Genomic DNA, 25,926 nt, shown 5'->3' on the forward strand with positions numbered 1-25,926 from the left:
ACTCTGGCTTAATCCCACAGTCCACAGTTAGTGGTGTTAGGTTCAACTGGTGATTCTAAACGGGCCATAGGTGTGAATGTGATTATTGGTGCCTCTCTGTGTTGGCAACCTGTCTAAGTTGTCCCCTATCACCCTATAGCAGCTCCAGCCTCCTCGTGACACTGAACTGAATAAGTGGGAGAAAAGGGATGGATGGATGCAGCCAGTCTCACACGTAGAGTTTAACCAAAAACATTTGTGGGAAAACATTGTCTAAAGTTGAAATGCATCAAGTAGCAGCAACATGGTAAAGTCTAAGGGGGATTCTTTTTGAAGCTGTTACTATTTTGTATTTTTAGTGCGCTTAGAAAAGCATTTAACTGCAGACTGACTGCTACTGCAGTGAGTAAATGTCATATCTGGTTTGATGCCATTTAACAGCGCTATTACCAATGTACATTTTGGTGCATCCCCACCAGAAATGCGATCAGCTATTATCTACAAATGTCATATACGAAATCAAAAAAGCACAGATAAAACCGTTACTCGTGCTAGCTTGCAAAACAGGCTGCAGTAGATGTTTATAGTGAAGGACTAGGTGGTGAAATACAATAGCTGTCAAGGTAGCAGCAATATGCTGTTTCATCTCTGGACTCATCACATACTGTTCCTGCCTAGAAGCCTTTCTGGTCATACTTTAATGCAACAGGTACCATGATAGCATCCCATTCTTTTTGATGTACCTTTATCATTATTTCCAGCATGCACGGCACTGTTTACCATTTTACCATACAGAAAGCAGGTGATTACATGAAAATCAGCCAGAAGACGGGCGTCCTGTCTGGGACATGATTATAAACTGAAATTTTACTTTTGTTTATAACTTGAATTTTCAGTCACTATTTGGGGAGTGAAGATACCACATTTCATTATTAAGTTTAAAAAACAAAGCTCTCTTTCACAGCATTAACTGCTTATTATAAGAAAACATCTCCAATCTGCAAGTTTTGTTGTCACAGTTAAATGTTCCACATCAGTAAAAACACCAGCAGGGCACTTTTTCCTTGGAGCCTCATGGTGTCCATTTCAGATATAGAGGGACTCCTATTGAACTCTGTCTGACTATAGAGTTTATATTACACTTCGGAAACACCAGCTGTGTTAGAACATGATGCTGACCCTGACCAAGCAACAGAGTGTCCTGATTTGGGACTGAGAACTGATTGACTGTTGTTTGCTAGGCAGATACCAAAGCTCTCCAGTTAACATACTTTCCTAAAGATTGTATTTGTAACTTTAACTCCGTCACAATGACTGCATGCACACAACACCAGCACTTACCTGATTCTACTGAAATGAACTAATCCCAACTTTTTTTTTCTTTTTAAATGCCGCTCTGACTTTAAGCCTTTAAGCTGAAATGTTTCGAAAAGAATGCTGGGATTACTTCTGCTGCACATAGGACAAACATATGACAACTCGTACACAACAAACTAAGAAAATACGTGTTTCCTGTCATGGATTATCTTACTCTGTCGAAGCTGTTTTCACTAGTGTGAAATTATAATTGCTGACAGCGTCGTCTTCTGTGAGCTAAACTGCGACATTCGGAATAGAGGAGCCGAGTGATCGCTGGTCTGCTGGGGCAGAGTTCGGCTGTATACGAGCAGCCCCTCAAACCCTAACAGCCGTCATCTCCTCGCCAAGGCTCACAAAGCAGCACAGCAGCCATCACAGTGAGCACACAACTGTTTACAAATCCCCAGTTAATAGGATCAGGCCTCATTGACTGGGCCGCTTCGATGTGTCTGATGTAATCTATTAGCTGTATGATAGTCAGTGTCTCAGTCCAATCGATAAACCTGGGCCTCCATATTGCTCCACTGTGGACTGTTACTCCTCTTTAGTGCTGCTTAGAATGCAGGCTTAGTGGCTATAAAAAGTGTGTGCTTGTGCGTGTGTCTGTGTGTATGCTTATCTACTTATTCTTGTATTTTAGATACAATACGCACTTGTATGAAATTTTGAGTTTTTTAGTATTTTTGCTGTAAAACACAGCTGATGTGAAACAGTTAAAAATGTTAATTGTGCCGCATTTCAAAGCATTAAGGGAAGAAACGAGACACATTTGTGTGTTTTGTGTAATAACATTGACACTAAACATGTATAACAAACATGCATCTACACACAGGTGTAATACTCTACCATACAACAGTCCATATGTGTGTCTGAATGTGGCTTTACTGTACGTGGAGTGTCTGGGAGTGCATGTTCATGCGTGTGCGCGCTGTGTTTTTGTGCGCAAGTGTGTCTGTAGCTGGTATAACTGGGTTTCCAATTAAGTTGAACCACAGGCTGGATCAATGCTAGTCCTCTGTGTGCAGGAATGAGAAGCCCTGGGCCCTCCGAGCATGCCCACGAATAATTTATCACTCACACTGGGCCCAGGCAGAGAGGAGGAGGAGGAGGAGAAGGACTGGCATGAGGAGAAGGAGACAGGGAGCGTGAGGACAAAGTGTCCAGCCCGGAGAGAGAACGGCAAATATGGGCAATCGAGGAGACAGAAAGATGGAGGGGTGAAGAAAGCAAGAGAGAGCAAGACCCAGAGGAAAACAATGTCAGCTCTCGATCATTTAGAAGCATTACTCTCCACTATTTTTTTTTCTTCCAGTAAACAAGCATTGAAAATGAAATACTGTAGGGAGCACAAGCTATGTAATTCTTTTAACCATACTTTCAAATGCTGTAAGCTGGAAAGAGAGAAGAAAAGATAAATAGAGCCATTATTTTACTGTCAGTTTTCCAAAAATCTGTCACTTTCATGTTCCCACAATATAAAGGAAAGTCTTGTTGATTTGACTATATATTTTTTTTGCATGATCAATCAATAATATTTTTACAACTCCCATCTGGGTTATGATTTACACAATTTTACAAATTTAGCTTAACACATTGTAACTTGTAATGATGTTTTTTATACTCCTCACCCTTATCATAAACATGAATGTCATGGTAAATTTGGGCCTTTATTACTTTTCTAACTGTTCTTTTTTCAAAGATAGAATTACTGTACAGTACAAATCTTTATGGATTTAAAAATTAATAACTGGGTTGGAAAATCATTTGGGATCTTCTTGAATCCAAGCAGGGTCAAATTTATGCATACATAGTCAAATATATCCAAACACACAAGGAGAATTATAGATGGAGTGGTCTTATGGAGCCATTTCTAAACAACGGCTAATTCCAATATCAAACAAGTAGAAATTATTCTGATTTGTTACCACTTTTCCCCAAAGAGGATCTAGAAGAAGACCTAAACTGTCACCCTTTGATGAGAGGAAATGAATTAGGATGTTAAGGAATGACTTTGGAACCACCGACGCTCAAGCCTGCCATGAACTGGAAGCTGTTGGAGCAGCTTTGCATCCCGTGTGTGAGTTTTGCATCGCCATAGATTGAGAAGATACCAACCACGAAAGAAGCCCCTGGTCCAACACCGACATCTTCAAGCTGAAGTGAAATTTGCAGCTCCCTACACGGACAAGCCAAAAGCCTTCTGGAGAAAATTATATGATCAGCTGAGACAAAGATTGAGCAGTTTGACCACAGGGACAAGACAAGTTTGGGGGAGTAAACGTGAGGCTTTCGAACCTGAGACCACTGTACCAACTATCAACCATGGTGGTGGTAGCATCATGCTCAGGCGCTAGTTTGCTTTCAGTACACAGGACAAAATGTGTGGAATAATAAAGGAGGAGGACTACGTCTGAAGTCCTCAACTTCACCTCAAATCAACAGCTAGACCAGGGATGTCGAATTCAAGGCATCGAGGGCCGGTGTCCAAATTTGGCCCGCAGCCTAATTACATTTGGCCCGCGAAGCCATACCAAATTATTATTAGAGCTGGCCTACTGGTATTATACAGCCAATATATATATTGTTTAGTATTAAGCTTTGCTTGTTCTATATTCAGTTTTTCAGCAAAATGTGTTTGAGTCCATAAGAAGAGATTTTTTTTCAATAAATATTAACGTTAGCCCGCGACCTTGTTCCAGTTTTGAATTTTGGCCCACTGTGTATTTGAGTTTGACACCCCTGTTTTAGATGAAACCCTGGGTCAACACACCTGAATCAAATGATTAGTTCAGGCCTCTGGAAAATTTCAAGACATGTTGAATCAAGGACTAGAGATGGACCGTATCGGTATCGGTCCGATACTGACCTAAATTACTGGATCGGATATCGGAGAAAAATAAAAAATGTAATCCGATCCATTAAATATCACGAAAGCACCTCACAAAACTTGCAACACGCCGTAACTCACCTCAGAACGTTAGCACGTCGGAGCAGTATGCATCACGTGATAGAGCGGCTGTGGCATGCGGGACCTGTGGTCTGGATAGCATGTGGAGCTTCGCTAGCAACCCGGCATTTCATCTCCGACAAAGTTATCCCGAGAGAAGTCAAGCAAGTGTGTAAGTCCATCTCTGAATGTTTGTAAAGCATTCCTGCGTTAAGCTTAACAAGCGACTGCCTCTTCTGGCTGCTACTTCAATCATGAAACTGCTTAACGATCAGCTGATCGGCTTTTCTGTCGCGAGTCCGTGTCTCTGGTTTGTTTTTGGCCCACTTTGCACCAGAAAGAGGAAACCAGCGGCTGAACAACAGCAGCACATTTAAGCTTGATCAGCTGTTGTTAGAATTTATTTAATATTACTTTCTACACCAGGATCTTTTTCTACGTAGCTGACGGCTGGTAACTGTGCAGGGGCGGATCTAGCAAAGTTTAGCCAGGGGGGCCGATAGGGCATGAACAGGGAAAAGGGGGCACAAAGACATACTTTTCTTTCTTATTCTCATTTAAAATGTCGAGCTTTTAATAAATAATTATCCGAATCTTACACCCAAAGTTTTAATTTGATGTAAAATGAATAGAAGTCAATTACTGTATATAGTGACTATTAAGTCTAATATATATACCCTAGTAAGCTATAGTACTTTTTCCTTTGAGAAGGTACCATCTGTGCAGTCTGCAATTTTGTTGAAGAAAGATGTTGAATCTATTTAATATTTCTTGAAAAATAATTGATTTCTGTGCATTTTTTTTTCACACTGCATCAAATTAAGGTTGATTACGTTGATTAAGCATCATGAGGTGGAGCGTGAGGGGTGGTTCCCTATTTTTTATTTATTTTTGTTGTTGCTGGGAGTTGGAACCCTATTAGTTAGGTTGCTTAATATTTACGCTAAGTACTCTTTAAAATACCAGAATAGGGAGGATGGTGTAGGTTTAAGTTTATTAGATTGATCAGTATTGCTGAACTATGAAATTTTTTTTTTTTTTGCATATAGGTATAACAGAATAGCTTTAGTGTAGTTGTTGTTTTAAACTTGAGTATGAACTTATACAAAATGCAGCAAGATATTTTTAAAAAAACAGTTTTGTTGATTAAAAAACACTATATCGGATTCATATCGGTATCGGCAGATATCCAAATTTATGATATCGGTATCGGTATTGGACATAAAAAAGTGGTATCGTGCCATCTCTATCAAGGACACATCTAAAACCTGCAGGACACCCGCCCTAGAGGCCTGGAGTTCGACATCTGTGAGCTAGACGGTTAAAACTTAAACACAATAAAGTGTTCCAAAAGGACAATGATCGCTGGCAGACATCAAACCTGGTTTTAGGATGGATAAAGCAGGCCAACCTTGAACTTCTGGCCTTCTCAAAACCCAACTTCAACCCTATTGAAAGTTTGTGGAGCATGCATGCGTGGACCACGACAGGAAATCAACCAATTTAAATGAACTACACCAATCACTACTGAATGTCTTATACTAAAATGGCTTCTTTCTCTCCAATTAAATTGGCTTGTAAGTTTTTGTGTGATCCTGCTGACAAACAGTCAGTCAAAGAAATGGCAATTATCACGATCTCCACCTCTGTTTATGCCTTGGTGGAAGAATTATAGTTGAGACACATTCAAATTTTGGCCTCATTTTGACCTCTGATGAAAACTAATGGGTTCACAAATGTGTGCATCAAATCTGTCAGTATATTTAGGTAGTAATTCATCTATCCTAAACCACAAAAGTCAATCTGAAAAATGGTGCTCAGTGTAAGACATTACATGGCTATCCACTCATTGGTGGTTGGGCTATTTCTCAATATAAACCTCAAATTGAAAACATGGCGAGTAGCCAAACATTAACCATTATCACCTCCATCTCTAAAGTAATAGGTTCCACTCCATCATGCATCCTAGACGTATTTGCAGCTGAAAGAGACTGAAGCATTTGCATGCACCCTGATGCTCGCTTTACAGAAGCTCTGCATGTGCGATTTTCCTGTTCTTTTCTTTTTATGTTAGCAGTAACTGAAGGAGAAATCACTAACAGTGGAGCTTGTTAGCCAGCAGGGTGTAATGTGCTGGTACAAGACGAGCAGCAGTTTAAACCTCACTGTCTCATCCCAGGCGGCACATCTTCTGCTTGGACACTTCGCATTAAGATCTGCAGAGCTACATCACAGCTCTAGTTGAAAAGCAGAGAAACTAACACACATGCAGATATAGATTTGCAGAGAAGCACAGAGCTGCCCACATAAACAAGCAAATGCACATAACAGGAGCAAAGTGCACACACACACACACACACACACACACACACACACACACACACACACACACACACACACACACACACAAACACTGCTGAACAGTTACACACATATATATACACTGTCTCCACCCTGTGGAGTGTCAGAGTCCAATATTACCCCTGCCACTGTCTTTAGCTCATCTCTATTAATCTCACAGTAGCGAGGCGTGGACTGGCAAGAAGCTCCACGTCGCTCTGTAATCTTCTCTTAATGTGCTGCACTCTAAGCCTAAGTGAACCCATTTGGAGTGACTGTGAGCAGACTGAGATTCCTCCCATGTTATCTGAACAAGTGTTACTAATGGGTTTATCAATTAGGCAAAGTCCAATAACTGCATGCCCGCAATCTCCTTTAAACACACTCCACTAATGTCGCCCTGAGTTCTGTGGTTAATGGGTACATGTGTACACGTGTGTGCTTGTATGATTGCAAGAACCATGACCAGTGCGTATGTATGTCTGCATTTGTGTGATTTATACTTCTCTGTGTGTGCGCGCGAGTGTTTACGCCGCATAAACAGATGAGCGGCTAATATGCTTAACATGCATATTTGGATCTTTGCATAACAAGTTGGGGAATTATACTGTTCAATGTGTGTTTGCACATAAATAAAATCCTTTTACGTATAAAATTGTATCAAAGATATCTCTGTCTCTGTATTCATTGCTTCCTTTTCTAGTGTATAGTCAATATGTATATGCTCCCAGCTTTGAATATTGTATGTGCGATGTATGCATGCATATTTTCTAATGACCAACTCTTTAAATTGTGGGAAAATATATGAAGTATGTTGTTGTTGTTTTAAAGGTGTTAATAGTTAATTTTGTTTTCTCATTTCACAGTAATGTAACTTGATTAAAGTTAGTACACTGGTCATTATTTTTAGTCATGTAGAGGTGGCAATGTTGGTCTCTCAGTTAGTTACTCAGTTGGCTGGTTCAGACTGAAATATGAAAGGAACTATTTGGAAAAAAAGCCGGGTGTTTTTTATATAGTCATCAGCCAGCTTTTTCCTTTAGTCACACCATGACGACATTTTTGTGTCTGAGCAAACAGTATTCAAAGCGATACATAAAGCGTGGTACTCACATTCATGTTCCACTCAGACTGAACAGACTAGAGCACTGCATGATCGCAAAAAGCATGGCAGCCCAGAAAACAGATTAAATCCTCTCTGTTGCAAAACCTGTCAGTGATGTATGAATGAAATAAAGCTAAGAATGAATGTGACTCGCATGTTAAACAGCCAGGCTATCTAAGGTATCGTCTATAAGGCCAATGAGTTTTATAAGCATGTTAATCCCACACGTATCTTACAATATGTATAATAGCAGTATCGTCACATGTAGGTCATTAAAAAAATCCCCTCTTGCTGTGTATGTATTTGTAAGAGGGCATAGATGACACTAACCTTCGCTGGTAGGCATTAATATCGGCGATATCATTGCTGACGATTTGTGTATGTGTGTGTGTGTGTCTGTCTGTCTGTGCATGTGGCACACTGGTTAAGTAAAGACCAATTAGAGTGAGTGGATTCACTATTTTTATGTGCACCAATAAGAATACAGGCTGATTACCCCTTAACCCCCCAGAGAGAAGGTTTTATGTAATATTTGTCTTTTCAATTCAAAGGATACAGACAGAAAGAGAGAATACTGGAAAAGGGAAGATAATAAAGTATTCTAGAAAATGATGAACATGATTTTCATGTCCAAAGTGAAACTGTTATATTGCAGCTGATTAGACACATAATAATCATTTATTTGTGGTCTTTACCATAAGAACAATGATTTTCTTCTGTCTAAGCAACATTTATAAAAAGCCAGCTTTTCAGAAATATTATTATCCAAAGAAAATACACTAATAAAACAGCTGATCGAATGCCGTTATATTCCAGACGGATGCTATTATCAAAATTCAACATATGGCATGAATTTGCCATAAAGCACCTAGAGCTGCAATGCATTGATGGCTAAACTGCCCAAAGAGACAAAAGTGCTTAAGAGATTTTATAAGTTCTTACTTGAGCAAAGGGAGCTAAATGATAAAATTGATCTGATCTGATCTCAGAACAGGTATGACTCGGGTTAAAGAGGAGGCAATCCATCTTTCTAGACAGCCAAAATAGTCAACTTGAAATGGATGGACAGAAAGGTGGACAACTGCATGTCCAAACTAGGAGGTGGAATCACAGCAAAGCCCAATGTCCATCTCCTCGTGAGCAAATGGATAGACAGATTGATAAATGGACTGAGAGAAACAGAGATAAAGTGACAGACACGGTGATAAAGTGAACAAACACAGACAGAAAGACTGACAAACAGGATGAGTGAAGAATTGATTTGGTGTCATGGTTCATTGGACAGCCGTCAAAATGGATGGAGGGAGACGGATGGCAAAACAGGCAGACAGGCCAACATAGACACTGACACCTTGACACAGGAACAAGTTGAAGGCTATTCTGAAAGCACAGAAAGCAATCCATAGAAGCTTCTTTATATCAGTACTTAAGAGAGTGCATGACCGCAATGCCAGCAGAAAATCTTCTGTATTGCCAGTCTTGTTTTTTTTGACAGTCATGATCTCTTTTTTGAAAAAAAAAGATCACGACTCCAGGAAAACAATTAATCAATCATGAGGAGTGCAGTTTCAAGACAATTATAGCTGGAGATAACAGAGTGATTGACAGAGGCATAGAATCATTATTAGGCAGCAGTAATGGGTAGATTTTGTATCAATAACCCTGCGTATATGTTCACAATGAGCCAATCTGCAAAAAAAGGTTTAAACCTGATGGTATGTGTGTTAATAGTGGGGGTGACAGTTGAATCAAGGATTTGCCTCATATTATAAAGACTGACTGCAACTTGACACAAGCAGCTCTGTGCATTGTAATAAATACTTTGCTAACTTATACATATAGTGGTGTTAGCCAGCTTATGTTAGAGCCTCCTTCATACTCTATGAACTATGCATGTCTGTACCAGATTTCATAGGAATCTCTTCAGCACTAGTTGCGATATTTCAGAAGCACAGTGGTGTACCAACAGGCTAAACACTTTTAATCAACAGTCACGTGGCCAGCATCGCTCGGATGCCGAGACGCATAGTTTGTAGAGCTTGCCGTCTTTCTGCATAGTCGATCGTTGCAGACCTCCAAACTTCACGTGTCCTTTAGATTAGCTCAAGAACAGGTTCGTAGACAGGTTCATTGAAGGTGTTGCCATAGCTGAGCAGCTGCATCCAAGCCTAACATCACCGAGCACGATGCAAAGCATCAGATGCAGTGGTGTAAAGGACGCCGCCACTGGACTCTAGGGCAGTGGAGATGTGGGCTCTGAAGTGATGATTCACACTTTTCTGGGTTTGGTGTTTGCCAGGAAAACATTACTTGTGTGACCGCATTGTATCAAGTCCAGAGTTTGGTGGAGGGGGGATTATGGTGTGGGGTTGTTTTTCAGGAGCTTGGTTAAACCCCTTAGTGGAATGAACTCCTAATGCTTTGGCATATCAAGACAATTTTGATATTTCTTGCTCACAACTTTGTTTGGGGATGGCCCCTTATGACTGCGCACCAGTGTACAAAGCAAGGTCCATAAAGACAAGGAGGAGCAAATGTAGTGTGGAAGAACTGACTGGATTGCACAGAGTCCTGACATCAAAATGCCTTTGGGCATTCTCATGAAACATCAGTGTTTGACCTCACAAATGTGCTTCTGGGAAAGTGGTCAAAATTCCCATAAACACACTCCGAAACCTTGCGGAAAGCCTTCCCAGAGAGTTGAAGTAGTTAAAAAGGGTTGGTCAACATCCTATGGATGAAGAATGGGATGTGATGGCAATACAGTGTAAATACACATTACATACAAATTGTCTGCATATACTAAGGCACAGGAAGTTGTGGATGCTATACATTAGACAGGTTGTATCTGATTAATGAAGATAAAATAAAAATACTCTTGAATGTGCAAAAGTGAGCATAGTAGAATATATGGATTTGTGCGTCTGAGGGGAGAAAGAGTGAGACACAGAAAGAGCAAATGTGAGAAAGAGAGCAAGAAAGATATACAGAGAGAGTGAGAGAGAGGACCCAGTTCCATAAAGACGTGAGCAGAATGCAGTTGGTCTGAGCAAGAGAGGTGATATATAGTTTAGTCAGTAGCAGCGGGTCACGACAAAGCCTTTAACAGTAATGTCCTGGGAGTCGTCTCGCCCAGGGGACCCGCGCTCCATTTTACAGCCAAGCGACTGAGACTGAGAACGCTGCAGCATGACAGCTGGAGCAGTAAAGCCGGCCTCTAGTACCATCTATAACATGAAGGAGGCGTAGACGCACCCGATACCACCACAAAACACCAGGCTCGAGGCCACACCGACAGCTGGCGAGTTAGGAGGGATGAAGAATAAGGGGGCTTGGGAAATTGTACGAAGTGGCAGGCAAGACAAAGGAGTGAGAAGAAGAAAAAAGAGTGAGGAGATAAATTTGCCGATTCAGACAAAGGCAAAAAACAAATGCGTAGGAGAAAATAATGATCTACATCAAAGGAGGGACCAAAATAACAAATAGAGGAAAAGGAAGAGAGTAAGGAGGGAAAAAGGTAGGAAAGGATCAGAGGTGTAGAATTTTAATGTAGAAAAACAAAACAGAACACTGTTTATATCTGTTTATGTGTTCCTTTTAGTCGTAAAATCATCCACTAAATGACTCTGTGAATTGTTAAAATCATTAATATAAAGTAAATAAATAACCCCAGCTTTGTTTTGAACGTTTAAACAGTGCAAACAGGCATTGTGAGACAAACTGTATCATATTTTATACAAAACTGATTCTATTATAATAGAAATAATGACTAACAAAATAAATGAAAAGAAGAAAAAAAACTGCTTGTTTGACATAAAGCTAAAAGTTTCACCTAACTGCATCAAACTTTAGCAATAATGATCCTATGTAGGGCTGGGCCATACCATACCATTCACAGTAATACCGGTATAATGTTGGGCAACGATAAGAAAATGAAATATCGCGACAGAATATGGGTAAAATGCGCATGCGCAATGCCTTTGTTTTCATACACAGATGGCGGAAAAAGCATGGCGGAGAATGAGAAGGGCGAAAGTGGATCGTTGAATGAAACGGATGAACCAGAATTGGTTTGTAAAACTGCTGCAACTTCAGTGGTGTGGAACTGGTTTAGTTTTCATCCGTCAGATACACAACAAAGCACTATTTTTGGTAGAGCATGCTAGCGGGCTGTCGTTATTACCGTGTTGTTTGGAAAATACGGCACACTTAAAATCAATCCTTTGATTTTTCTAATAATCGACAGTGCCTTATGTATGGATTCTGGTTGTGTTTACTGACCTCGAAACGATTTTATGTGGAACACGGCGCTCGAAAATCTGTCAAATGTTTTAGTACGGCTTTGCAAAGCTACGAAGCCGCAAACGCTTGATGGATTGTCGGAGCATTACGGCTACCATAGTCAGGAGCCTCGCGGAGTGATACGTACTGTGCTTCAACATAATATTACCGTATTGTGTGTGTATAACCTCTTTTTAAGTTTTGTGGATATCATACATGGTTATGCTGAGGATATGTCGGCCAATCTCCACTGAAAATGCCTTTTGGTTAAACTGTCAGCAAGGAATTTGCACTGTTAAATTTTTATGTAACTTCAATGCACATAAAAAACAGCTGCTTGTTGAAGTGAAAATAGATTGATGTTTTTTTTTTTGGGGGGGGGGGGGGGGGGGGTTGCACTAATAAAGTTGTGGAGTTGTAAAGTATTTTGTGTAGTGTCAATTATATCGTCAGTTATATCATTATCGCAAATTTTCAAATGTATATCAGGTCATATCGCCCTGCTCTAATCCTGTGTTTTTATTTTAGAATATTATGCATAAGGTCTTGAGACCATCTGGCCGTCACACCAACAACAATTTTTACTCCATTACTCAGCAGTTGTGAGATGGACCAGCCTATTTTCAAACATAAATACCGTAAAGTTTCACAATGTGTGTTCACAATGTTTGTGACGCACAAATACAGATAGAGACTGTCTATGCTATAGCAAGTGTCAAGACAACAATATTGGCTTTGTGAGATTTCCAAATGGTAAAGCAGTGCGTCTGCCACATACTAACATCAGCCAGCTAGCATATCTGCAAGGGCAATGTTTACACAAGCAAAAAATCCTAGTGTTAGCATGTTAGCATTTGCTAATTGGCAGTGAACTTTAAAAGAGGTTGTTAGCAATGCCTTTACCGATACTGAACAAATGCAGATGTTGGGTAAATGGATCACAACGTCATCAGGACATTCTGACTGGGCCTGGGCCTCTGTAAATCAGCATTCAGTTAAAATTTAAAGAGGCCTAGTCAGAGAAAATGTCCTCAAACAAAGGTCCGAAATATCATGCATTTCCATGCGCATGATAATTTAGTGTAATATATTTGAAAGTAGTCTAACAGTTTAATGTCTGTTTCCAGGGTTTTAACTGGTTTTAAAGTAAAATAAATAAAGTAGGATTCAACAATACGTCAATGTGTGCTGCTATTAATAAAATATTAAAGTAATAATAAAATGTTCTTTCCCTATTTTGAGTAAAATAATGTTTACAAGCAAAAATAAATAACATAGTTTTTGAACAATTAGTTTCTAGACAAAACTCTTCTTGCTCCCTATCTGTTTTCCTGACTTACTTCATCTGACTTCTGCATCTCAGAGTTTTCTGTTTTCACACATGCTCTGAATAAATGATTTCATTGGCTGAGTAGCATCATGTGGGATAAGTTAGAATGTACACGATTGGTCGGTGTAAATAACTTAACCCTTGCACAGATTAAAATAACCATACCGTAAATAATTATAAAAAATTGTCAAAATGTAGTAATATGTCTAGATCCGTAAATAAGAGCATCTGGGTCTGGACCGTGGTCTGCCTGTTGCTAACCTGAGCTATTGATGAACAAATCAGCAGTGAACATGTGACCTGCAGGGGGTGCTAAATGAAAGATCTGATGATCGCAGGTGTTATTAGGATTCACTATATAGGCAGCACAAAATTAATCCTACATAAATGAACACGATGTGAAATTCAATTTTATATCATTATTTGATTGTAGAATAAGTAGGAAGAAAAAAAACTCACTTTACTTCTAAGGCAAGAGCCAGAATCGCTGCAGCAATCGGAGCAGCACTGGATGTTCCTGGAAAGTGTGTGACACATCCATCACCAATGTTGGTCACAGTCACCTGGAGGAATCACAAAGGAACTAATTTTACATGATATATTATATTACATGTACCAGTATATATGCTGCAAAGGGGAGGTGCACGTGAGCTGTTTGCAGCTAATTAAGCCATTACTGGTTCCACACTATAGCAGCTACTGTGTCAACAGCGGTTCTTCTGTCATTAGAACACGTCAACACAATTTAACAGTAACAAAACAACTGCATTCTGGTCTAACCACCTTCTAATGTGAGGTGGTAAAGGGCAGACCTCCCTGCAGACGAGGGTGATATCACACTGATAAAATTGGCCTTTCTGTTTCTGTAGCTGGCGCTGGATTTGTTCCTGGCTTTTCAGTGTTACCTCCGCCATCAACACCTCTGCTTCTTCCTCTCTCTTTCTCAGCCACTACAGCCACGCTTTACCTCCAATTAACACTCGTTGGCTCCTGCGTGTCTGCATGTGTGTGCCCAGCAGTCACCTAGGTCATTTGGCAAGTCTCTATAAATACCACACCAGTGGCTGCTCTTTAACAGGCTTCTTACAGCTCACAGGAGCCAAAGATCAGGGCTGCTGGCACTGATGTGCACACATACACATACTGTATATACATTCATTAATGATAAATACTGTTGTTAGATGTGTTGGGAGGTACACACACACTAACCAAAGGTAATGAGCTTCCCACGCTGGTCCCTGTCAGTGTGACGGCCATCACTCCAGGGCAGGGCTCTCCAAAGAAGGTGGGCTTCCCAGTTTGAGTGACGGCGCCGATGGCAATGTTGTAGATGGAGTTAACATATCCATCTGCACCGCAGTGGTCATGCTGCATTCCACCATTACCTGCCGCCCACACATAGATGCTGCCCTTCCCACCTCGGCCCTGAGAAAACAAACAGTGGGATGTCAAAGAGAATGAAAAAAAGAAAGATCTCACATACTAACAAAAAACTGTATTTATATCTAAAACAAACGTTGTCAACAAATGTTTTATTGGAAAAGCTGTTATTGTTTTATGTGTACAACATATGTAAGTCTTTCATAAAATATCTTTTAAGCTGTTTGCTTTGTAGCTATTTTGATGGGTTTTGTCATTTGCATCCCAACAAACTTTCCTTTAAATTCTAGCACTGAAAGCTAAAGCACAATGCAAGCTTTACAATAACATACTGTTACTCCAGCTATGTGGTAGTAGTACTGTTTTTATTTTTCCTATCATAATGTAACATGGACAGTTTGTTCCTGTAATATGTATTATCATTTTATATGTATAAAAACCCATGTACCCTGAATTCAGACTAGTCTTTCTTGCACTTTTTTATATACATGGTAAAGGGAATACTGCATTCACAACACACTCTGATGATGAAACTAGCCAGATGTGATAAATTGCTACAACAATCTACAAAAGTCATAGGAGTCCATTGCTGGCTTATGCTAGCTTGGCTTTTTGTGAAAAGTTGTTCTCAAAAAATGCAAAAAAAATTTCAGTCTTGATGTTTTCCAACAAGAAAAGGCTAAAACCAAGATTCTTACAGTTCTCAAGAGAATGCAGCAGGAGGGAAAATGTCATGGTTTGATCCAGAATATGAAGCTGTATCCCGATCGCATACGTACATATTTCAAGATGTCAACTGGGACCGTTTGAGCTCTTGTTCCCAGAGTTGGGACAACATCTGAGGAGTCAGAGAAATCATTCCAGAGAGCCATGACCCAGACCAGTGTCTAGCTGTGTGTCTAAGTTAAAACAATATTATTTTACCATTTTTATATTCTGTACTGGTGCAAAATTTGAGCTATGAGTGCACTTTTTCCGGCTGAAAAAATGAATGCCGCAGATTCATTCAGCAAACTCACGTAGTCAAAATATTCTCACAAAACTTTACGTGTCTGGTGTTTAAAGGCCTTAGCAGAACCCAGTGTAATGAAAATACCATCACATTATAATGAGATTATGTGCTGCTTACTGCCCAACTGTCCATGGTCCAACCCACATGGTCCCTTGAGTTGCTACATTTTATGTCTTCTTTTTGGTGTTGTCGCATCCTGTGCTAAATTTAGGTCTTTTTAATGCAACATTTTTAATGCCTCATGAGGCGACTAAAATTTTCCTCAAATACTATTTTTTCCTCAAAGGCATCAGCACATGAACCTTCACAAAGGACAGTGTAAGGAGCAGCTCTCACAGGGCATCACTAAGACCAAAACAACTCAAAGCTGAAGCAGTGAAGAATAAATTAAGAAATATATTTTCTGTGGTGTCCACTTGATCTTGAAAGCCAGTACACCACTGAAAATCAGGCTCATTAACTTGTGAAAAAAATGCTGAAACTGAGGGACAGCTAGTAATTTAGTTCTTTTTTTAGAAAGAGCTTGTGGAAAAGGGGAAACATTTGAAACAAAAGGCCTCATCCAGATTCAAACCAGGAAGTTACCATTATCATCCTTAACCCTTAGTTTGCTAAAAGAGCACACTTTTACTGCAATATTGTCTTCAGAGGATGATAATCCTTTTTAAGAACCCAAAACATTGAGGAACCAGGATTAAAGTTACTCACATATGCTTGAAAATCAGTAAGCAAACCGTGTTTTGAACATTTTATCATAGAACTGTGTTTCCAGAGTCAAGAGTGAAGTTGTGCTTAAATTCTGTTCTTCGATCTTGGTTTATGGCACCAAAAAAACTGTAGTGCAGCAGCTGTATAAACATTTCTTGTGCTGTTTACTGAAGCTTAAAACTAAGACTTGTGCAAATAAATCCTTTACTGGCTTAGAAATTAGACTTACCGCTGAAGAGAATAACATTTCAGCTAAATTATGAATTGGTGATACTGGACATTGACGTTGTTGCCTTGGTGACAGGCACTTTCAAAGGAAATATAATTAAAAGCAGTTTTCTACTTTTCCAGAGCGGTAAAGAAGTAGCGAAACAGAGAAAACCAGAGCACATGGAAGATGTGAACAGGAAACACAGAATCTAATAACAGCAGTGCAATCTACAAGTACCCAAGAAGAAGTTTGACTGAGACAAGAGAAGATGTAGCCTCTAGCGCTATAAAAAGACGTGAAGCCAGTGGGCAAGTATCTTAACACTGCATTATTATTCATTGCCACCAGGGGGGCAAAACCTGTGGTTTGGTCTCATGGAAATCTATGGAAAACCAACTCTCTGTCCTGATCTCTATAAACACTTTCCTGATTAGTTTATGGGTTATGGGCTCCTAAATTTGGGTTATCTACATATTAGAAAGGAGAATTGTCCAGGGTATGACATGTCAGTCACAAGTCATTAGCCAATGAGAGTGCAGCTTCACAGTCACCGTGCTTGTCACATCTGGTTTCAAAATACCAAGATGGTGACTGTGAAAATGCTCATGTGAAGGATTCAAAACTGGATGTTACAAACCAGCGAGCAACGCCATGATCGCTATATCCGTCTTTCTTTAAGTTTAAATGATGTCCCTGTGAATGCCAGGACCCAACATATCCCAGAAGAACACGGTCTCTAGAAGACTAGTGTTATTCTAGTCATCTGTCATTAGTTTCAGTGTCGTGGCTGATCAGTGTATTTTTTGTGTGGGAGGTCATGCTCTTACTGTCTATATGAACAAACAAAAATAGTCACATGTATTGGAAGTGAATACCAAATAAATGAAAGGCCTGGATTACAACACACACACACACACACACACACACACACAATATTCATCTAAAAAACAAAACAAATAGTCTGTTTTGGAGCAGTCTGACTATGTGGCAAAAGTAGCAGATTGACTTTGTTACAGTACGTGTCATGAACGTACTCTCCGTAAGATATAAATAAATAAGGAAATGAGGATTTAAATCTGGCTAGGAAATCTGAACACTCGACATTTTGTCCTTCCAATCCCAGCTCCACTGACAGTGTGACTGTCGGCTTTACATCTGACAGACAGCAGTGTGAACTTAGAGATGAAAGCTGTGCCTTGTGAGCTCCTAGCCGGAGGGCTTGCTCTGTCAGGCTCTGCGGCCCGTCCATCTCGGCCCCGTCGTCCCTCGGGCCCCAACTGCAGACGTAGATGTCGATGAAGTGGATGTTGAAGGTCAGAGCTGTGGCCTCCATGGCATCCGTCACAGAGCCATCCAACAGGCGGATACCTGGTCACATCGAAAAGGTCACAGAGATCAGAGTTTGGAGGAAGGCTTGTGCAAAATGAAAAAAAAAAGGAAATAGAAAACAACACAAACTATAGCTATATCTCATCCCCTCACTGTCGATATATTCACATTCCTCTGCATTTACTGATTGATACTTTCTGACCACCATTATAAACTGAATAAAATGATTAACGTATGTCTCAAAAGAAGTTACTTCATCAGTTTAACTGTGAAATAAGAGTTTGTGAAGCTCAGTACTTGCAGTGCAACTGTGTCTGCAGCAGCCATGAACTATTATAATGTAATGTCAGTGGACAGAGAAGCTACAGTGAGAGTGAGATTTTTCTTCCATTTGCCCCGAGGGACCCTGGGGGGTGTCACCCCAAGTTAGCATGCTATCAAAGCTGAGAAAAGCAGCCAAAAACATCCCAGTATATACAACCTACAGGGTGAAACTATGGATTACTTCACTTTACCCAACATTCGGTAAATCTGCTACTGGAAAGTGTGGAGTGTCAGCACTGCACAAGTTATCAACTGTTTTAAGATTTCTGATTGCAAAACTGGAGTACATTTATGTGGGGGTGGGTCTCATTTAGGACTGCAATCACTGATATATTTTTTAACTAACATTTAAATAGTGTATCATAACATTTTAAGCTGATGTGGTCCCTCCCACATCCAACAGATAAAGACTCACATTAATATTTATATACATCTTGAATCTAAATCCAGTATTCACCATCTTTTTAGTTCCTGCATGTCTCACTTTTAGCAAGTAAATGCTCACCAGCTAATCTCTATTTGTGTGAAAAAAAACATACTTAATCTTTTTTTTTTTTTACTGAGAATGGCAGCTTTCAAAAATAAGTATACATTTTATTCAACAATTTGATAATGGGTTAAGAAGATTAATCGATGGATGGATGGGGATTTGAAAATAAATGTCATGTTTGAAATAATACTTCAAATAATCTCTCTACTATCGTGTTGGTCGTCACAGCTACTGTCTACCTGTGATGCAATTAAATTTGGAGAACTCAAATCCCTAATACGGCCAGTTGAAGTGACAGGGTCAGACATTGTGAAAGAATCCGATAGAGAAAATTTTTAATTGCATTAAATGTGTGATTTTTTTTTCTTTTTGATTTGCAGTAGAAACTATACAGTAATTAATCCAAACCACAAGTCAGATGTGCATTTAGGTTTCTGCTGCTTGTTGCATAAATTCTAAACAGTGGATGTGTCCTTTGTAATTGTAGCTTGACAACATCACTCCAATTAGAGACTGTGGATAGAACAAAAGACTGCTGTCATTAGATGGCAGCGACTAGAGACAGTGGAGTAAAGGAAGGTTTACAGGAAAAAAAGTCTCTTTCTTATTTATTAGACCTGGCTAGCATTAAAGAGTTGTTTTTTTACATTAAGAAATGGAGTTTCTGTGCTGAGATGTTAATATGCTCAAGAGCTGGGATATCTGACGAAGCAACTTTTCAGAATTAGGTCGTTGGAGAGGCATAGCCAAGAACCACATGTATTCAGCTTAGCATCTATTATTGCATGTACAGTCAGTTTAGATGAAAAATACATGTTTTCAGATGGAATAATGCACATTTTCTAAGGTTTTGAAAAGTTTGTGTGGTGACTGTGATGAAAAACAAGAACACAAATCGTCAATACAAACACTACAAACAGAGGCAAAGAACTTCACTTAGCCAGCTGTGTGACAGCTCAAGTCAAAACATGCATCGTTCATGCAGGTCTTGCCCCTTCGTCTCCTGTTTCCATACAGACTGTTTATGAGTCAGAATCAAATGGAACCAACAAAGCAAAATCGAATCTAACTGTGGGAAGAAATTCGTGCTCTCGCTCCGTCAAACTGTTTTTCTTTCGCTCTCTTTTTTGCATGAGACGCTCATCTGCCTGTGACAAACGAGGACGGGTCAGAGATTAAAGATCACAGAGCAGAGTTCAAATGCCAGAGTTCAACTGAGGGATTCCTCTTCTCATTTTCTCTATTTCGTGCTGATGCCATCGCTGCATTAAACTCAGTTTGAGTCATTTAGGATCTGAGAGCTGCAGGAAGTGTTCTTATTCAAACACATTATGTACTCCTCATTAACTTGTGGGTTACAGCACTCTTGGTAAACCCTGTAAAAATCTTTGATTTCACAACGGGAAAATGGGCAATCTTATGTATTCAGTTCATTCATCCTTTTCCGATGTTACTACCAACACTAAAAAAGCCATTACACTAAAAAATGAGCTGTTAAATAGGGGCAGCATGCCTGAATAGCACCCAGTCAATATGTAGTGACCTGTATTCGCATAAACCTAAAGCCATGTTCACTGTAAATATATACACAGGCGTTGAAAATTTATACCGACAAGGAAAACTTCACTGTGAAAATTTGGCACGATTTCCTGTGATTTTCTGCCACATTTTACAGTGTTTCTGCTCGACATTTTAATTTTCACCTAAACCAAACATAAAATCAACCGTTTTACTCAGCATCATTTCCATTTGCATCTGGAAATGATGCTGAGCATTTTTCTTTTCTCTCAAAAGTAATTCAGCATGTGGATGTGATATTTTGGTTTTTGGAATATTTGTTACTTTCGAGTTTCTGCCAGTAAAGGTGAGTTTGAATTATTTATCATTTCATAATAAAGTAAGTGAGACCTTGTAAAGTTAGAGCAGGTGTATTATGCATGCAGGGTTTTTCCTCCAAAGAGGTTTTAACCACAGGCAAAGAAAAATCACAGCATTGTGCTAAAATTATTTCCTTTCCTCTTTTTTTGTAAAAACTAGTGGTTTATAATTGGTCAGAAATGAATAGATTTCTGTTAGATAAGGTGCTGGCCCTACTGTCAATCCCCAAAGGTATACTGAGCACCACTAAAAAACCCTTTCTTCTGTCTTTACCAATAGAGCTGCACAGCTGTCCTAAAGTCACAAAGCATGCATTTTTCATCAAGTAAACGAATAATATTATTAATAATAATAATAATATAGCACCAATGTAGTATAACAAGTGTTTTAAAAACTGCTTCTTATGCCATGTCCTCGTTTTGGCCAGTGCAGCACACCCACAATGCACTGCCTCCTACGGTCTTTTTAAGGCTGTATTGTTTTCCTCACCTCCAATCCTGGCATTGAAGGCGATGCCCACACCACAGTAGGAGTTGTTGGCCTCCATGGCAACTTCCCCTGCACAATGGGTACCGTGACTGAGACAGAGGGGGAATAAGATGTTAGCCACATACAGAGACTAAATAAGCTGAGATGAGCGTTTTCTTTTTTGGGGAGGGGTTTTAGCCTGAGCACACGCAGTAATTATGGCATCTCCTCAATATGATTGGCTCACATTGTCAGAAAAGAACACTAAGATACTGGATGTCTCACCTCCAATAATCAAAGCATGAAAAAAACAGGTAATATGTTGTAGGTTGACACCAGACACGTGCAACGATTTAGTTTTGAAATCTTTAATTAGCAAAAAGAGAAATTGACCTTGATATCATGTCTTGAGCTACAGTTAGTCAGTTAAGCTTTTTCATGAAATGACAGCAGCAGACTTCCAGTGTAACATGATAGATCTCTGATTTCAGACAGGCAAACTCAAGATTCTCACATTCTAACCAACGTCCACTGATTCTTTCTCTGTGAGAGGACAGCTGTCGCTTGTTGCAGCCAGTTAAGCTAGTTTTAGGTCCAAGAATTAGCTCGGTTGCTTAGCTTGAATGTTTGCATCTCACGTTAGGGCCACTATACACGACGTTTGATCAGTTTCCTGGTTTTGGAAGGGAGAAATATAGGGATCGGATATCTAGAGGTAAGAGTAAAAGGACAGGAGTCATTACCTATTCTCCTCATTTCTGACAGGCATGGGATCGTGAGATGCACGCAGGTCAAAACTGGCACGGGCCTCCTGGAAAAGCGAGACAGAAAACAAATGCGGAGTAGTGTACGACAGCATAACCCTCAACACAAAACATCAGGATGACATGACAGGAAATGAAGCAATCCCATAAAAAACTCTCGATAGTGGCACTTGAATTAGACTGTCAACATTTTTCTTCTGACTGACGGCAATCACTGTCACTGAGGAGATGCTGCTGCGTGTCGGTGTGGTTTATGTGTGTGTGTCATAAAAGTGAACATGTTTGAATGACTTGTTTGCCAGTGTATATAGGCATAACGGGAGGAGGATGTCTTGGCAGCAGACTGTACAAGAGAGCAATTATGTATCTCCCTCTCTCTCTCTGCAGCCAGGCTTATCCATGCCAGACAATCTGCTGTGACAAAGTACAAGTTGGCCTGCACGCTTCAAACTGCCTATAGGATTATAAATGACAAGGCAGGAGCAAACAACGCTGCCACTTCACATATGCTTTATGGCCAGCCAGTGTAACACCAGCCTCGCAGCTTTATAACTATATGAAACTTTTATTGTCTCATCTTTTAACGAACAGAGAAGCAACTCTAGCTGAGAGAAAAGCCTCTAAGATAATGCTCAAATTCATTTAAGGCACATTGATTTTGAGTTTACTCACAAAGTTTTTCTTTAGGTCCTTGTTTGTGTGATCTAAACCTGGAAAAGAAAACAGAAAGAATATGATGGATTTAGTTTTGCAAGTAATTTTTCTGGTTAAAAGTGTATTTCTTATATTAGATCAGCACAGACCTCAATTTCTCAGTCAGTCAATATCATGGTACTTACAGTCATGTCAAAAAGAACGTGCGCTCTCTGTCAATACTAAGGATTTACATATGTAAACACGATGTTCATCTGTGGTGATGCACATCTTCTCATTTATTTATTTAACAAAAGGCTTTGCAGGCATTTGTTTTTCTACAAAGCTCTCTTAAGGTCCTGCCACAACATTTCAATCAGGTTGAGCTCTGGACTTTGACTGGGCCATTGCAACACCTTGTTACTCCCCCCCCAAAACCATTCTGTTGTAGATGTGCTGCTGTGAGTGGGATCATTGTTTTCAGTTCTGCTCCTTGGCATCGTGTGAACACACACCTGAATGTTTCAGACCAGCAAACTGCCAAAACATCTGCTTTTACAGAAATGATCACATAGTTAATCACTGCATTTGATTAGGCAGCACCTGGATGTAACTAAATAATTGTCAACTCACACACTGGTTGTCCATTATTGTTAAATTATCACATGTAACATGTCAACGTTGTTCATCTGAGGTTCTATTGAAAAAAATTATAGAACCTACCAAGAACCAGATTATTTTTTGCCGTGTCTTAAATAAAAGAGGTTGCGCTTTCTTATTACAATGACTGTATCCTGTAATTCTTAACACTTCTTATTTTCTGTACTTCAGTGAAGGTCTGAGAAGGCAAAGGTGATGTTTCTCCTTGTCTATACAAGCTGTATGTTCAGAACACAAACTCATGTGATGACTCATTTCTAAGAAGCAGACTGACATCAACTGAGTCATCTCCAAAGTTAACATAGTTCCTGTCTCTGAGCTCACTTATACAGAGTGGTGGGCACAGACTATATGCCGGAGCTGCATAGACAGAACACATTTTACTCTGACCCTCTGAGGTTAACAAGTGAAAGTCCACTTAATGGTGTTTATATGAAAATATCAAATTCCAAAATGTAGAGGAAAATTCAATGAATACAAGGTAGAGAGCAAATGTGCGTCAGGAACTGAGACAATTAATGATCAACCCCAATATGCTTAAAGAGATCGCTTCCTCATTTTTAATGCCTGGTGCATTGGATAAGTGCACTTTTTATTTTATTACATTCTGTAAAGCAGTGCTGTTTCAAGTCATTGCAACTTGCTGTGTGGTAGACAGGTTATTAAAATTTTGAATTTTGAGTGCTCCACTAATTGGTGCAATTAATTTGCCAGAGTGTAGTGGTGAAGTCCATTTTTTAAAATCAACTTTTGTCAAGACCCGTGTTTTGTACGACGAAGCTTCGCACATGATTGATGAATGAGTGAACGAGTGACTGGGGGCAGAACAATCCAATCCACCAAATCCGTTTGTACTGCCGTCCTTTTGATTTCTTATTCTTTTCTCTTACACTACACCTTTCTTTGCATCTTTTCATCATAGTCTCTCAACATCAGTTGCTTTTTGCTGGCTTGCCCCCTCCCATCGCCCCTCCTCTTCTCCCACCCCATCCACCGCCACCACCTCCATCTCTGCAGCATCAGGGCTCCTGTGGTCTCAGCGAGAGACAAACGAATGAGGGCCCCAGGAGGGCCGCGCCTGCTCTGCCACACATCACTCACTCTGTCTCTCAATCACACACACACACACACACACACACACACACACACACACACACACACACACACAGGACCTGCCAGCCTTTGTCCCATGCAGGCAGTGCCTCCGGGTTGTCATGGTAACCTGCAGTCGGTCTCGCTGTGGAGGCCTGATTGTGTTGAGCTCAGGCGGGATGGAGCCTTGGGAGGGTGAAGCCTCATTGGAGCCTGCCATACTGTGCCATGCTGAGCTATGCCGTGCCAGGTCAACCTGCTACATCCCATATATAAGCACTGATTCTTTATTCTCCCCTGTGCGCTACTTTTCAATTGCCACAAATGAGTTTCACCTCAAACCAAGACCTTGCTAAAAGCCAGGAGACAGAGACAATAGGAATCAAATACTGGGCTAGAGCCATTTATTTGACTAGAACTGCCAATCCAGAAATACTGCATTTCACTTTCAGACTGATGACATGCAAAAGCAAAACTTGGAGCCAGTTTCATTTCAGGTTTTACCCAGAAAAACCTTAATTGTGTGTTTATTTGTTTGTTGGCTAAAAAATACACTCCAGGTACAGTGCGCTAAGTCTTCTGAACCAAAGTGAAGAAAAAAAGGAAAACTAAGAAATGTCATTTATTAAAATTCTTTCCTGAGTTAAGATTGTTTTGTCAAACTATTTCTAACCACAGTTAGTGAATTGTTGAACAAGGTGACACGGAACAAACGCAAAACAGAAAAATATAAATAAATAAAACATATGTGATTTTTTTTTTCAACCTCATGAGAACAAGAGAAAGATCTCCCTGGCAGACTTTCCTCTTGCCTGAGCCAATTTGGCTTTCCACACTGAAAACGAGGCCAAAAGATGATGCTGAGGAGGTTATTGCTGATTTAAAGTTTAAGGTGTGTTCAGTAATACTATGGTCCAATAAAATATCATCACATAGAATTAAAGAGCTATGAGTTTGTTTTTCTCAGTAACCCCACATCGTGCTATTTTTTTTTGTCTCAATTCCCTAAATTTCATCACCAGCGAAATCAGGAGAATCTAACTTAGCTTCTGCTCAAACTGATCAATTTTAAAGCTCAGAATCTCCGAGCTTTGATGCTTTAAGATGCTACTGATCATTTAAAAAGCACCAAAATATGCTGAAAGAACTCAGAAAGCACTGATCTATATAACCATGACTATGGTCAGAGAAGAGAACACCACGTGTTGATCTGCTCAACTCAGAATAGGAAGCTGTAGTTCACACGGACTCAACAAAATAGAAGACTGGAAAAATGTTGCCTGGTCTCAGTCGTCACTTCTGCTTTGACATTCAGATGGTAGAGTCAGAATTTGGCATAAAGAAAGCAGAAACATCAATCCATCCTGCCATGCATTAATAGTTCAGACTGCTGGTGGTGTAATGGCACACTTTGGGCCCCTATAGTACTGGCTGAGCATCATTTAAACACCACAGCCGAACTGAGAATTGTGGCTGACGCTGACCATGTCTATCTCTTTATGACCACAGTGCACCCTTCTTCTGATCGCTGCTTCCAGCAGGATAATGTCACAAAGTCAGATCATCTCCAACTGCTTTCTCGAACATGACAATGAGTTCTCTGTACTTAAATGGCTTCTATGTTAAACGTTTCCAG

General features: G+C 39.9%; 1 protein-coding gene across 5 annotated transcripts in view; it reads right to left on the bottom strand.

The window, feature by feature from the left end:
* LOC309717018 (PC3-like endoprotease variant B) overlaps nucleotides 1-25,926 on the bottom strand; it is a 232,501-nt gene that overhangs the window by 58,050 nt on the left and 148,525 nt on the right. For all 5 annotated transcript variants that reach the window (XM_082551216.1, XM_082551213.1, XM_082551215.1 and 2 more), the window contains 6 exons: nucleotides 22,578-22,615; nucleotides 21,885-21,952; nucleotides 21,163-21,251; nucleotides 17,848-18,020; nucleotides 14,551-14,766; nucleotides 13,801-13,904 (listed from right to left, as the gene is read on the bottom strand). In XM_082551216.1, coding sequence (XP_082407342.1) covers nucleotides 13,801-13,904; nucleotides 14,551-14,766; nucleotides 17,848-18,020; nucleotides 21,163-21,251; nucleotides 21,885-21,952; nucleotides 22,578-22,615 — 688 coding nt within the window. The remainder of the gene's footprint in view (nucleotides 1-13,800; nucleotides 13,905-14,550; nucleotides 14,767-17,847; nucleotides 18,021-21,162; nucleotides 21,252-21,884; nucleotides 21,953-22,577; nucleotides 22,616-25,926) is intronic.

This window comes from Aulonocara stuartgranti (assembly GCF_965226115.1).
Source record: "Aulonocara stuartgranti genome assembly, chromosome: 11".
NCBI classification, from domain to species: Eukaryota; Metazoa; Chordata; class Actinopteri; order Cichliformes; family Cichlidae; genus Aulonocara; species Aulonocara stuartgranti.